Source organism: Elaeis guineensis, chromosome 1 (genome assembly GCF_000442705.2).
Source record: "Elaeis guineensis isolate ETL-2024a chromosome 1, EG11, whole genome shotgun sequence".
NCBI lineage: Eukaryota > Viridiplantae > Streptophyta > Magnoliopsida > Arecales > Arecaceae > Elaeis > Elaeis guineensis.
Genome location: NC_025993.2, coordinates 113,155,152 through 113,166,070, shown reverse-complemented (window position 1 = coordinate 113,166,070; position 10,919 = coordinate 113,155,152). Strand labels below are relative to the sequence as shown.

Sequence of the window (10,919 nt, the reverse complement as noted above, 5' to 3'; positions counted from 1 at the left end):
CCTGTAGCCTCTCGAATCCAGTCTGCTAAGTGAGATAAGATTCCGCCTGAAATCGGGTATGTATCGGACCTCCCCAATCTCCTCACTGCACCGTCATGTGTCCTCCAGCTGACCGTCCCAATGCCTCTGATCGCACAGCTCGATCCATTCGGCAGATATACAGTGCTCTCACTGTTCTCCAGGGAGTCAAACTGCTCCTCTCTGCAACACACATGATAGGGGCATGCAGAATCTAATATCCACTGCTGGGAAGAAGTAGATACCTCGTCAGATATCTCCAGGACATCTCCATCTGAATCGCTGCCGGCCGTCGCTACAGCAGCCACCGTCCGATTTTTCAGTTGAGGGCAATCTCTGGCTAGATGCCCAACTCCTCACACCGGTAACACCTGGTTTTGCTCAAGTCCCTCCTGGACTTAGACCGCCCTCGATGCGATCTCCTGTCGCTCCGTCTACCACCTCCTGCACCTCCAGAAGCCACCAAAGCTGAGCTACCGCCACCTGAGCTCGAAGCTGGGTTCTCCCTCCTGAGAACCTCGTTCTGGAGTATCGCCGCGGTGACCTCGTCCATCTTGATAGTGCTCTTCCCCACTAGAAGAGCAGTCACCAAGGACTCGTACGAAGAAGGAAGCGACGCCAGCAAAACCAGCGCCCTGGTCTTCTCCTCAACGTTCTCGCAACGGTGAGAAGGTCGGTGAGGATCTTCTGGAAGTGGCTCAGATGCTCCTGCACGCTCTGTCCCTCAGTCATCCGCAGTTGGTAAAACTGCCTCCAGAGGAAAAGAGTGTTGGTGAGAGACTTCGCCATGTACAACTCCTCGAGCTTCGACCACAGCACCGTCGGGGAAGTCTCGCTCAGCACATGGATCACCACCTCATCCGCCAGGTACATGCAGATGGTACTCACCGCCTGCATCTGTAGCCGTTTCCAATCCCGCACCTCCATGGTGGTCGGTTTCTCATCGCACAAGAGAGCTTCGATCAACCCCTGTTGGATGAGCACGTCCTTCACCCTTGCCTGCCACAAGGAGAAATTGCTCTTACCATCAAACTTGTTGATCTCCATCCTGATTGTTCCTGTTTTCTCCATCTTCAGTCTTGCTCACCACCACTGCAATCTGCGTCCTTGTACCGCCTTGCTCTGATACCACTTGTTGGGTGGATGTCTGGCCAGGACACCACCTCCCAAGACCCTTTCAGTACCATGCGATGCAGCAGGAAGAAAGAAGAAACAAAACAAAAGGAAAAACAATCAAAATACGTGGATCAGCCACAAAAGGACTCGCCTCCACGGGGCATGTAAACTTCACTATGAAAAGAAAATTTTACAAGAGGAGACCTCACCCTCAACCCTTGTACACCCAATTCTCTCTCACATGAAGTTTTCCTCACAAAAGCTCTCTCTCTCTTGGAGACCCCCTGAACCCCTGAAGAGCCTGGCGACCGCTGTCCAGGAGCCTCCTGCTCCTCTCTCACAGCGCCCTCGCCTCTCTCTCTCTCTCCACAGGGTCGTACGGCCTTCGTACGGCGAGAAACACAAAACCACCGCTCTCTGTTTCGTCTCAGGACTTTTAAAGGCTTAAACACTCTTTAAACTAGATTAGAGAAGGATTAGGAGTCCTAAACAAAGTCAAGAAACCCTCCTGACCGTCGGATCAAGACTGGGAGCGTCCTCGACCCTTAGATCGCGCTCCGGTCCACGAAATAGGGCCGTGGACCCGAGAAACGTGTGGGAAACGCCCACGCGGTCCACAGGCCGGGCCGTGGACCACCCGGTCCACGGTGGACCGGGGCAAGGGCCAGCAGGCCCGCTGGCCTGGGCCGGCCTGCCGCGCGGCCTGGCCGCGCCTGCGCGGGCCTGGGCCGCGCCTGCGCGCGGGCCTGCGCGCGCCTGGGCCGCGCGCCCGCCTGGGCCGCGGGCCCCCCCGTGCGGGCCTGGGTCGCGCATCCCGCGCGCCGCCGCCTGCGGCCGCGCCGCTGCCGTCCGCCGCCGGTCGTCGGCGGTCCTCCACCGCCTCGATTCTCGTGCCATATTCGAAAGCTCGTATCTTCTCCATCCGAGCTCCGATTCAGGTGATCTTGGTCTCGTTGGACTCCGTTTTTCGCCGCGAACCTCGCTGTGGGCTAATGTGGGCTGAATCTCGAGGCGTCAAATCCTAACACATACCATATGGATATTTATGTGTATATATTTATGAAACAAATTGCATTCAGCCACTGCATTTTTGCGATTTATTCTGCACTAAATGCAAAAATTAGCATGGCATATTGATGATTGCTGACTGAGTTGAGCAAAAAGGTGAAGTGTAAATATTATATTAAATGTTTTTGTGTGACATATTGATTCCTTATAATAACATGCATGTATTTGTTGGATAAGAGGTTGGAAGTGAAACAGAAAAATAACTTAAAAGAGCCGATGGAAGGTATTTAAATATTATTTTGGGAACCTAATTAATTATATGCTGTTGGAAATGCCTGATGGTAGCTAGCAGGATCCACTTTAATTTAGATCAACTAGGGTAGGATTATGTCTGAGATTTAGTTTGTAAACACACACAGAGATTGCAAGAGAGACCGTGATTACAAGTTAGATATCATCTACAAGAGATTCAACAAGGAAACTCTTGGATGGAGAGAAATTTATAAGCACTTTCAAGGGCAGGAAAAAGATCCCATATAGAGGCATTTGATATGAAGTGATCCATCTAAGATTAAAAGTGATATAGGTAAAGATGATGAAATCATCGTGTTTGATTATATCATGATAATTTTATATGATAATAATTTTAAATCACCCTCATTCCTCAAATTAATGTCCAACCCAATAATGGGATATCCGTCCTCGAGGTCAGAAATTCAAGATCACCCCCAAACAATGATTTTGGACTGAAATATGAGAACAAAAATATCCCTAAATCTAGTATAAAATTATATATCAATATATCATTAATATATTACATCAATATTGTATATGTGATGTTATATTATATTGAATATTATATATTATATTTATGATATATATTATATTATAATATATTATTAATCATATTATTATCATATTATAATTCAATGATAATTTTAAATTAGAATAAAAATATTTTATTATACTTATATTTATATAACAAAAATATTTAATATATTATTTTTATTTGTCTTATTTTTCTAATCAAAATAAATGTTCGAATGAATAAATAATATGTTATAAGTATAAATAAAAATATTAATTTTATAATAATAATTAATATATTTTTATAGGATTAATAATTTATAAGACTAATAAATATATTTTTATATAATCTATTAATTATGAATATATTAATAAATATAATAATATTTTATTTATAATCTAATATATATGATTAATAAATATATTTTTAAAGAATATATTATTGATAATTTTGATATTATATAGTTAATAATTTTAAAGTTTCATAGAATACGAAATAAGTTATTCGTGGAGAGGATTTTAATCATTGTATCGTAGTCTATTTTAGATTATTAATGATTAGAATGTTACAGGATTTAGATTATTGATAATCTTAGAATATTGTGTTGATCTCATTTGGATCACCAAATAATGTCTATAGAAATTTCATGTGCATCTCCGCAGAATTACATCCCGGCCCTTGCTCAAACGATCTGGACCGTCAGTCCGTACGAAGGAAGCAGAGCCATTAGATCTGACCGCTAGGTTTATAACAATGGAGGCTCTTCCCCGATGTTTCTTTTGCTCCTCCCCGTTGCCGCCAAAGTCGGATCTTGGAGCGCCGAAGAGGGGGAGCGCGATGGTAAGAGAGCTCGACCTCTCTCTTATCCTTGCATCACAATGGTTTTCAGGGGTTTTACTCGATTCCGCATCCGTCAAGCATCTAGTGTTTACAATTCTTGTCTCAGACTAGTTTGCTTTCCGCTTTATTTTGTAGATTCATACGTGCTCTTGGCTTTCAGGGTTTTGGTATCACACCACAAATCGGAGACACTTTTTCCATTTAGAATGTTGCTTTTTTTTAAAAAAAAAAAATTTGTTGGCGCTTTTAATGTATAGGATTTACGGACGTACGATCGAAGTCATCGGTGCTGTGTTTTTTTTTCTTCTTTTATAGTTTCGGTTTTTTTGGGTTTATGGAGCCCGATTCGTTACTTAGGGCTCATAAGGATGAATCCCCTCCTTTTTTTTTTTTTTTTCGTTTATTTATGGGCTTTGAGATATTTTCTTAGGGTTACATCTGTTGGGATCTCCTGGTGATCTCTTAAATATTTAAATTAGCTCTTGACAGATGCACTGCAACGTGGATTTTAAAAACTGAGTTTTTTTGCGATATTTTCTCCTGTGATTTTCTTTCTAACATCAGGTTGTTAACTTAAAAGTGTTTTTTTTTTTTTTTTTTAAACTTTTTAATGGCTAGTTTTATGTGTATGGATATATTTTAAGCACTTCAAGCCCAAACTTCCGTTGTGACCGCGTAATTGAAACATTTTCCTTCCAAAACTTCGCATTTATTTAATATCAATCTGTCATGCAACACAATGTAAGTTTTCAATCTCCTTTCGGACGTTTATTTTTCAAGTTCATTGACATCACACACATTCACCTCTTTAGGTTATCTGTTAGGTGGACGTATAAATAGAAGAATAATCCTTTGATATTGAATTAAATGACTTTATAGCTGCTAACTGTCTCCCAAATATTTGTTGTTTTTTACGCTGTACCTCTGTTTTTGAGGGTATACGTGGGTTACATATGTTTATATACAAGAATTATTGGTGATATATAGAGTTGACTTTCATTTTCATGTTTTTGTTAACTCTTTGCCATGTAATGTTATGCGATGGCCAGGTCTATGTGAAAACCCAGAAGACTAAAGCTTACTTCAAGCGTTTTCAAGTGAAGTTCAAGAGAAGAAGACGTGCGATGATATTCTTGCTTCTTTGTTCTGTTCTGTTATAGGTTTCGATTATTTGTGATGACATCCTCTTTCTTTATGAAACAGAGGGGAAGACTGACTATCGTGCAAGGATTCGTCTGATAAATCAGGACAAGAATAAATATAACACACCCAAGTATCGATTCGTCGTTCGATTTGTATCCTGAAATGACATGTTTGTGATTGATTACTTTGTTCATTTTAATTGTTTTGGTTGATGACAATTATTTTAGATCCTTAACGAGTTATATGATTAGACCAACAAAGATATTATTGCACAAATAATATCTGCAAGTATTGCCGGTGATTTGGTCCTTGCAGCAGCTTATTCCCATGAACTCCCTCGATATGGACTTGAAGTGGGTCTTACCAATTATGCAGCAGGTACTCTTACAGTCTATTGCCGCCTTCCTTCTCTTTTGATTGTGATGTAACTTACTGAAGATTTATGGATGCTATTTATGAACCCAGCTTATTGCACTGGGCTTCTCCTTGCTCGCCGTGTTTTGAAGATGCTTGAAATGGATGAGGAATATGAAGGAAATGTGGAGGTATAGAATTTGATGTTTAGTGCTGTGGATGAGTACTTGTTTTTTGGCATCTTGTTAAGAATAAGATGTGGACTGATATCTGTTGTTGGCAGGCTACTGGCGAAGATTTTTCTGTCGAACCTACCGAGAGCAGGAGGCCGTTCCGTGCTCTCCTTGATGTTGGCCTTGTGAGAACCACGACAGGCAATCGTGTGTTTGGTGCTCTCAAGGTTTGCTCATGTCTCTCTTTATCATTCACAAAAAATCTTCTATCACTAAAGTTTCTATTCATACAATATTATGATATGGTCATGTGGTAGTATAAGTGATAGCAGATCCTATAAATAGCATATATTGTTTTGCATGAAGGGGTAAAAAAAATTATGGTAGGATCAAAAGATTTGGTTGAGTTTTCATGAAAAATAAATGGATGTGTAAGGCCAGTTCAAAGGAAGCCTAAGGGGTTGGATCAACACCATACTTTCATGACTAAAATTAAATCCCACCATGTCAATGACTGGTTCATGCAATTGTTTGAGCCTGTATGCATACTACCCTTGGAAAATTAAATTTGTGGTACTTATTCCAACAAGATATGACTAATTTGTAATTCTAATGGGATAAAGTTTGCATTGCGGATGTGTTTCATTGTATCAATCTTTCAACAATTGCTTTCAAAATTTGTTTTTTATGAAATTATATTTATGGTTGTTAGACAAACAGTTATTAGAAAATTGAAATTTGTCAATGGAAAAAATGTTGCTGTGAATATTTTAGTTATGTGAATTATTAACATAACATTTTTTGTTAATATGATCATTAATAAACAATGAATGTGTGAAAAGCTGGTCTCCTAAAAATCTTTGTATTTTGTTCTCAATTATTTATATCAATAATTTTCTATATCCTAGTTGCCATGCAGTACAAATGTAGGGTTTTCTAACATCATTGTAGTGAGTTTTGAGGCTCCTTTGTTGCAATATCCATAGATGTATAGACAATGAATGTTACATGTGTACTCTGACTGGTGTGATGTTTTTCTCTGGCTAACCTTCATAGTATCTTGTTTTATGCTCTTCTTATCATGGACTGTAAATTATTTATTCTATTGTTATATGCTTGCTACATCTAATGTTTTATGATATATTACCTGAATATTTTAAATGCATAATTTCCATATTATTATATTTCAGTTTTAAAAACCATCATGTGTTGTTAAAGACTAGTAACATGTATTATTAGATCACAAATTTTAATGCAAATCTGTAGGTATTTGCACTTCGTGCCATCATGATCCGTTATAGCTATTAAGACAGCAATGTAGGGATTTTGGTGAAGAGGCACCCTTATGGAAATAACAGCATCATTAAATCATGTGACATGCTTTATAGAGAAAGAACATTTCATGTCTTGAATTTTTGGACTTAATAATAAATTAAGAAGTTTAAAAAAATATACATTTTTTAATAACATGGTAAAAGAAGAGTTGATGCAATTATCTAGATTTGCACATTTCAAGTCAAGGTTCAAGTGGATACAGATTGCGTTGTGTTGAATGGCCAGTCTTTCATGTTGACATTATTTTCAATGATTTTTATCCCCGAAAAAGAAGAAGCTGGAATCAGTGCATTCCTTCCTCAGAATGTCCACAAATTGAAGTGGTTCAACTTCATCTAAAATATAAATAATTTGACTCATTTTCTACATCGTAAAATTTTGATAGCTACTATTTGTAGTTCTTAGAATGTGCACATCCAAAATTCATATTACCGTAGTTTTATATTACAATATATTGTTCGGTCCATGCTTTAGTTATGCATGTAAAGATTATTTCTCAATCTGTTTACACTTTACATTGATAAGAAGTTCATTGTTCGTAAAATTTTAAAGTTATAATGATACTTTCTTTATTCTTCTAAATCTTTTTTTCTTATTTTAGTTAAAAATAATTATTTTAATTTTGACCTGTTTGGCTGATTCCATTCTTTTAGTCTAAGTTGAAATCTTAAAATGTACTTCAAACTAACTTTTATCAAAATAGCCTCATTTTTCCATGGAACGACAAGGATGACTCTTGCCATGTCAATATCTGAAACTTAATCCAATATATTGATTGAAACAAAGACCATGCATTTTGTGATGGAAAGGTTCATCAAAATCAAGGACCTGAATGTTCTTATGCCGTATTACATGACTTTTTGTATCAATAAGTTATTATGCATAAAAGCCATGCTTTTATTGAATCAATAAAGAGTTTGCCATTGTATAGCATGTCAAGTTCATCACATATGTTGCTACATTGTTGGAAGTTCATAATGTAAATGAATATGGAATATGTCAGTCTATCCTGAAGTAATGAATACGCAAATGTATAGATAATCTCACATAACCATGTTATCGTGTGCTATCACATTCTTTTACTTAACATTAATGATAGTTCATATCCAGGGTTCCTAGATTGTGCTTATGGGCTTTAGCAGAAGTGGATATTGTAGTTCGAGTTGTGTTCATATTCCATTAAGTTTGGCTCTTAATAACTGCAGGGTGCATTAGATGGTGGTCTGGATATCCCTCACAGTGATAAGAGATTTGCTGGTTTCTCGAAGGATGAGAAGCAGCTTGATCCAGAGGTTCACAGGAAATACATTTTTGGTGGCCATGTTTCCTCTTACATGAGGGTAAGTCTTCATTAATTCTATGCCTTACCCTTTATTTCCATCTTCCATGCCTTTTTCTTTTTAAATTTTCCCTCGAAAGTTTCTGGACTCTAAGTGTCCCTTCCTTGAGGTAAACGTTATTTAGGCTCTGGTACAACTAATTCTTCATTTTCTTTTTGCTTCTTAATGTTATCCCAAAAGAAAAATGACCAACATTTTCTTCCAACTTTTCATTGGTGTGAATTTATGCTGTTAAAAATATGCTGAAATATGCTACCTGCACATTTGGTCCATTTATATTATATCTCCTACCATGTTGATGTTATTATGCTTTGCGCTAGATATTTGAATGTGATATTTGGTGTTGTGGATGTGAAGGGTCAAGAGACTCGGTGTTGGCTTGTGATAAGGGTTTTCAGGGTGACAGTTCATGTGTAAGGGAAAATTGACTATATGTGGCACAAAGTAAGCTTAAAGATGTTTAATGTTGTACTTAGATATGCGAATGTGATATATGATTGGTGGGTGGATGAAGGGGCAGAGAGTTGATGTTCGATTATAATGTGGTCCTTCATGGTGAGGTTCAAGTTGGATTCTGTGTGGCACAGACCAAGCTCAAACCCTCTTCATATGCATGATTTTAATGTTTTTGATGTAGGCATGTGGGGTTTATGTCGAGAAAGGGTTTTCTGTGCTTGGCAATGTGTATATGTGGGATTTTGCTTATACATGCATGTATATGAACCAGGACTTAACATAACGATTGTTGAGGAAACTTGGCGTTATCAGTTAACCAATTTGATTGTTCCCTAACTCTGGTTATCGTGGTAACTTATCAGATGTTGATGGAGGATGAGCCAGAGAAGTACCAGACTCATTTCAGTGAATATGTTAAAAGGGGTATTGAGCCTGATGACATAGAAGAGCTATACAAGAAAGTTCATGCTGCCATTCGAGCAGATCCAAATATGGTGAAATCCACTAAGGAGCCTCCAAAGGAGCACAAGAGGTACGGACCCTACGTCACATGCATTCATAATGATTAGGTTTTTATGATGCTTCTCACCTGATGCACCACCATTCTCCCATGCTTCAATTTCAGTTTCCTAGATAAAATATTAGGAACTGACCATAAGCTCTTGAGCTACAGATGCTTACTGCTTTACATGTTCCTCCCCTTACTATTTGTTTTTTTTGGCAGGTTCAACTTGAAGAAGCTAACATACGAGGAGAGGAAGGCCAGACTTATTGAACGATTGAATGCCCTCAATGCAAATGCCAATGATGATGCTGATGAGGATGATGATGATGATGAGTGAAAGTCCAGCAGTGTTTAGGTTTAGGATTTGTCGGTCCGCATCAATTTGTTGTGGGTTTTTACCCTAGTTTATTTGGAAACTTAAAGTTTTATTTTTTGTGTCAAACAGTTTCTTGGAATTCTTGTTTTTCAATTTCTCGAGTTATAAAATTTTGTTTGAGGTAGCTGAAAATTTCTTCACTTTTAGATTATTTCGTGTCCCTTGGTGGTGGTTCTGAAATCTTTTTGGAATGGCATCCATGGAAGAAAGTGTGTATGCCTTTCGGCAAATTTAACTCAAATTTAATTAATCTTGGGTTTACGCTGGTAGAGACGTCAGCAATGGTAGAATGGTTGAGTGTAAAATTATACTTGTTTGTTCAGAGTAGCTTAGTTAATGTCCAACAAAATAGTTTGAAGGATAGCATCAATGTCAGTTATACTTTGGCATTGAGGGGTGTTATTAGGTGGTGTATGTAAGTAGTTCAAAGTTGGAATGTGGGATCATGATCATCTAATTCAAAAATGGTGTTACTATATGAGTTCTACCAGATGTAACTTGATCTTGACAAATCAGAATTTCTTAAGTTTTCATTAACTTAAAATTAAGAATTACAGTAACGCGGCATAAGGGGATGTATCTAGTCATGGGGATGATGATAAGGTAAAGAAAGGTCCAAAAAGACAGTTTCTCATCAAGTACACACTAAAAATTAGGGGGTCATAGAAAGCATTATACAAGTGCATCATCTTCATGAACCCAGCTCAACTTGGTCTTGAGAAACAAAGATCAGTGCTTCCATTATAATGGGAAAAAGTAACTAGAGTTCAAGCACTGCAGTTGCCCAGGTACAGGCCTGACCAGTCTAACTCTGCAAATGAGTTGGGTTGGACCCCAACTATGAACCCAATTCAAATTGGTCCAGATGCAGCTATCCAGAGTTGAGATTGATAATTTTATTTTTAGCAAAACTTTGGTAATAACAAGAAGGGAATAGATAGAGAGAGAACAAATGAAGATTTTTGAAGAGGGAAACTTGTGTTTATTTAGGAGGGTAAGGACCGCTATATATACTATATAAAGTTTATGCAATCAACTATACATAGTATGTGCAATTCTTTATACATGGTATACACAGTCAGCTAGATATGGTAATGCCACCATCTGTAAATGGAATATATCATTAACTATATGTTGTATGTGGTACTTCTAGATCCTGAAAAAGAAATATTCTCAGCAGAATATTTCCGGACACTTTATATCTTCATTCAAACAAAATTTTGTCGGTAGATAAAGAGTGAACCTATCCTCCTAGTTTCTCTTGCACGATCTTGATGTTCCACATAGTCCATGAGCCAATCTAGGGCAGTGATGCTTGTGTTTGTCATGTGGGTTCATGACCAATATCTTGTTATAGTTAAGCTTCGATTGCCTCAAAGAAATGAGTGGAACCACTCAGAAAAAATCACTCATATTAATTCATGGTTAGGTAATCAATTGGCTTGAA

General features: G+C 38.0%; 1 protein-coding gene across 1 annotated transcript; it reads left to right on the top strand.

Moving 5' to 3' along the window:
- Positions 1-3,644: 3,644 nt before the first annotated feature.
- LOC105038607 (large ribosomal subunit protein uL18) lies at positions 3,645-9,596 on the top strand. Its single transcript, XM_010914464.3, has 9 exons — positions 3,645-3,790; positions 4,840-4,909; positions 4,994-5,085; positions 5,185-5,311; positions 5,399-5,478; positions 5,571-5,687; positions 8,001-8,135; positions 8,954-9,123; positions 9,316-9,596. The coding sequence occupies exons 1-9, from the start codon at positions 3,704-3,706 to the stop codon at positions 9,431-9,433; spliced, it is 996 nt and encodes a 331-aa protein (XP_010912766.1). The 5' UTR covers positions 3,645-3,703; the 3' UTR covers positions 9,434-9,596.
- Positions 9,597-10,919: the final 1,323 nt, after the last annotated feature.

Coding starts and splice junctions, on each gene's coding strand:
- LOC105038607 (XM_010914464.3), top strand. CDS start 3,704: ATGGAGGCTCTTCCCCGATGTTTCTTTTGCTCCTCCCCGTTGCCGCCA. Junction 3,791..4,839: donor CGAAGAGGGGGAGCGCGATG/GTAAGAGAGCTC, acceptor TGCGATGGCCAG/GTCTATGTGAAAACCCAGAA. Junction 9,124..9,315: donor CCTCCAAAGGAGCACAAGAG/GTACGGACCCTA, acceptor TTTTTTTGGCAG/GTTCAACTTGAAGAAGCTAA.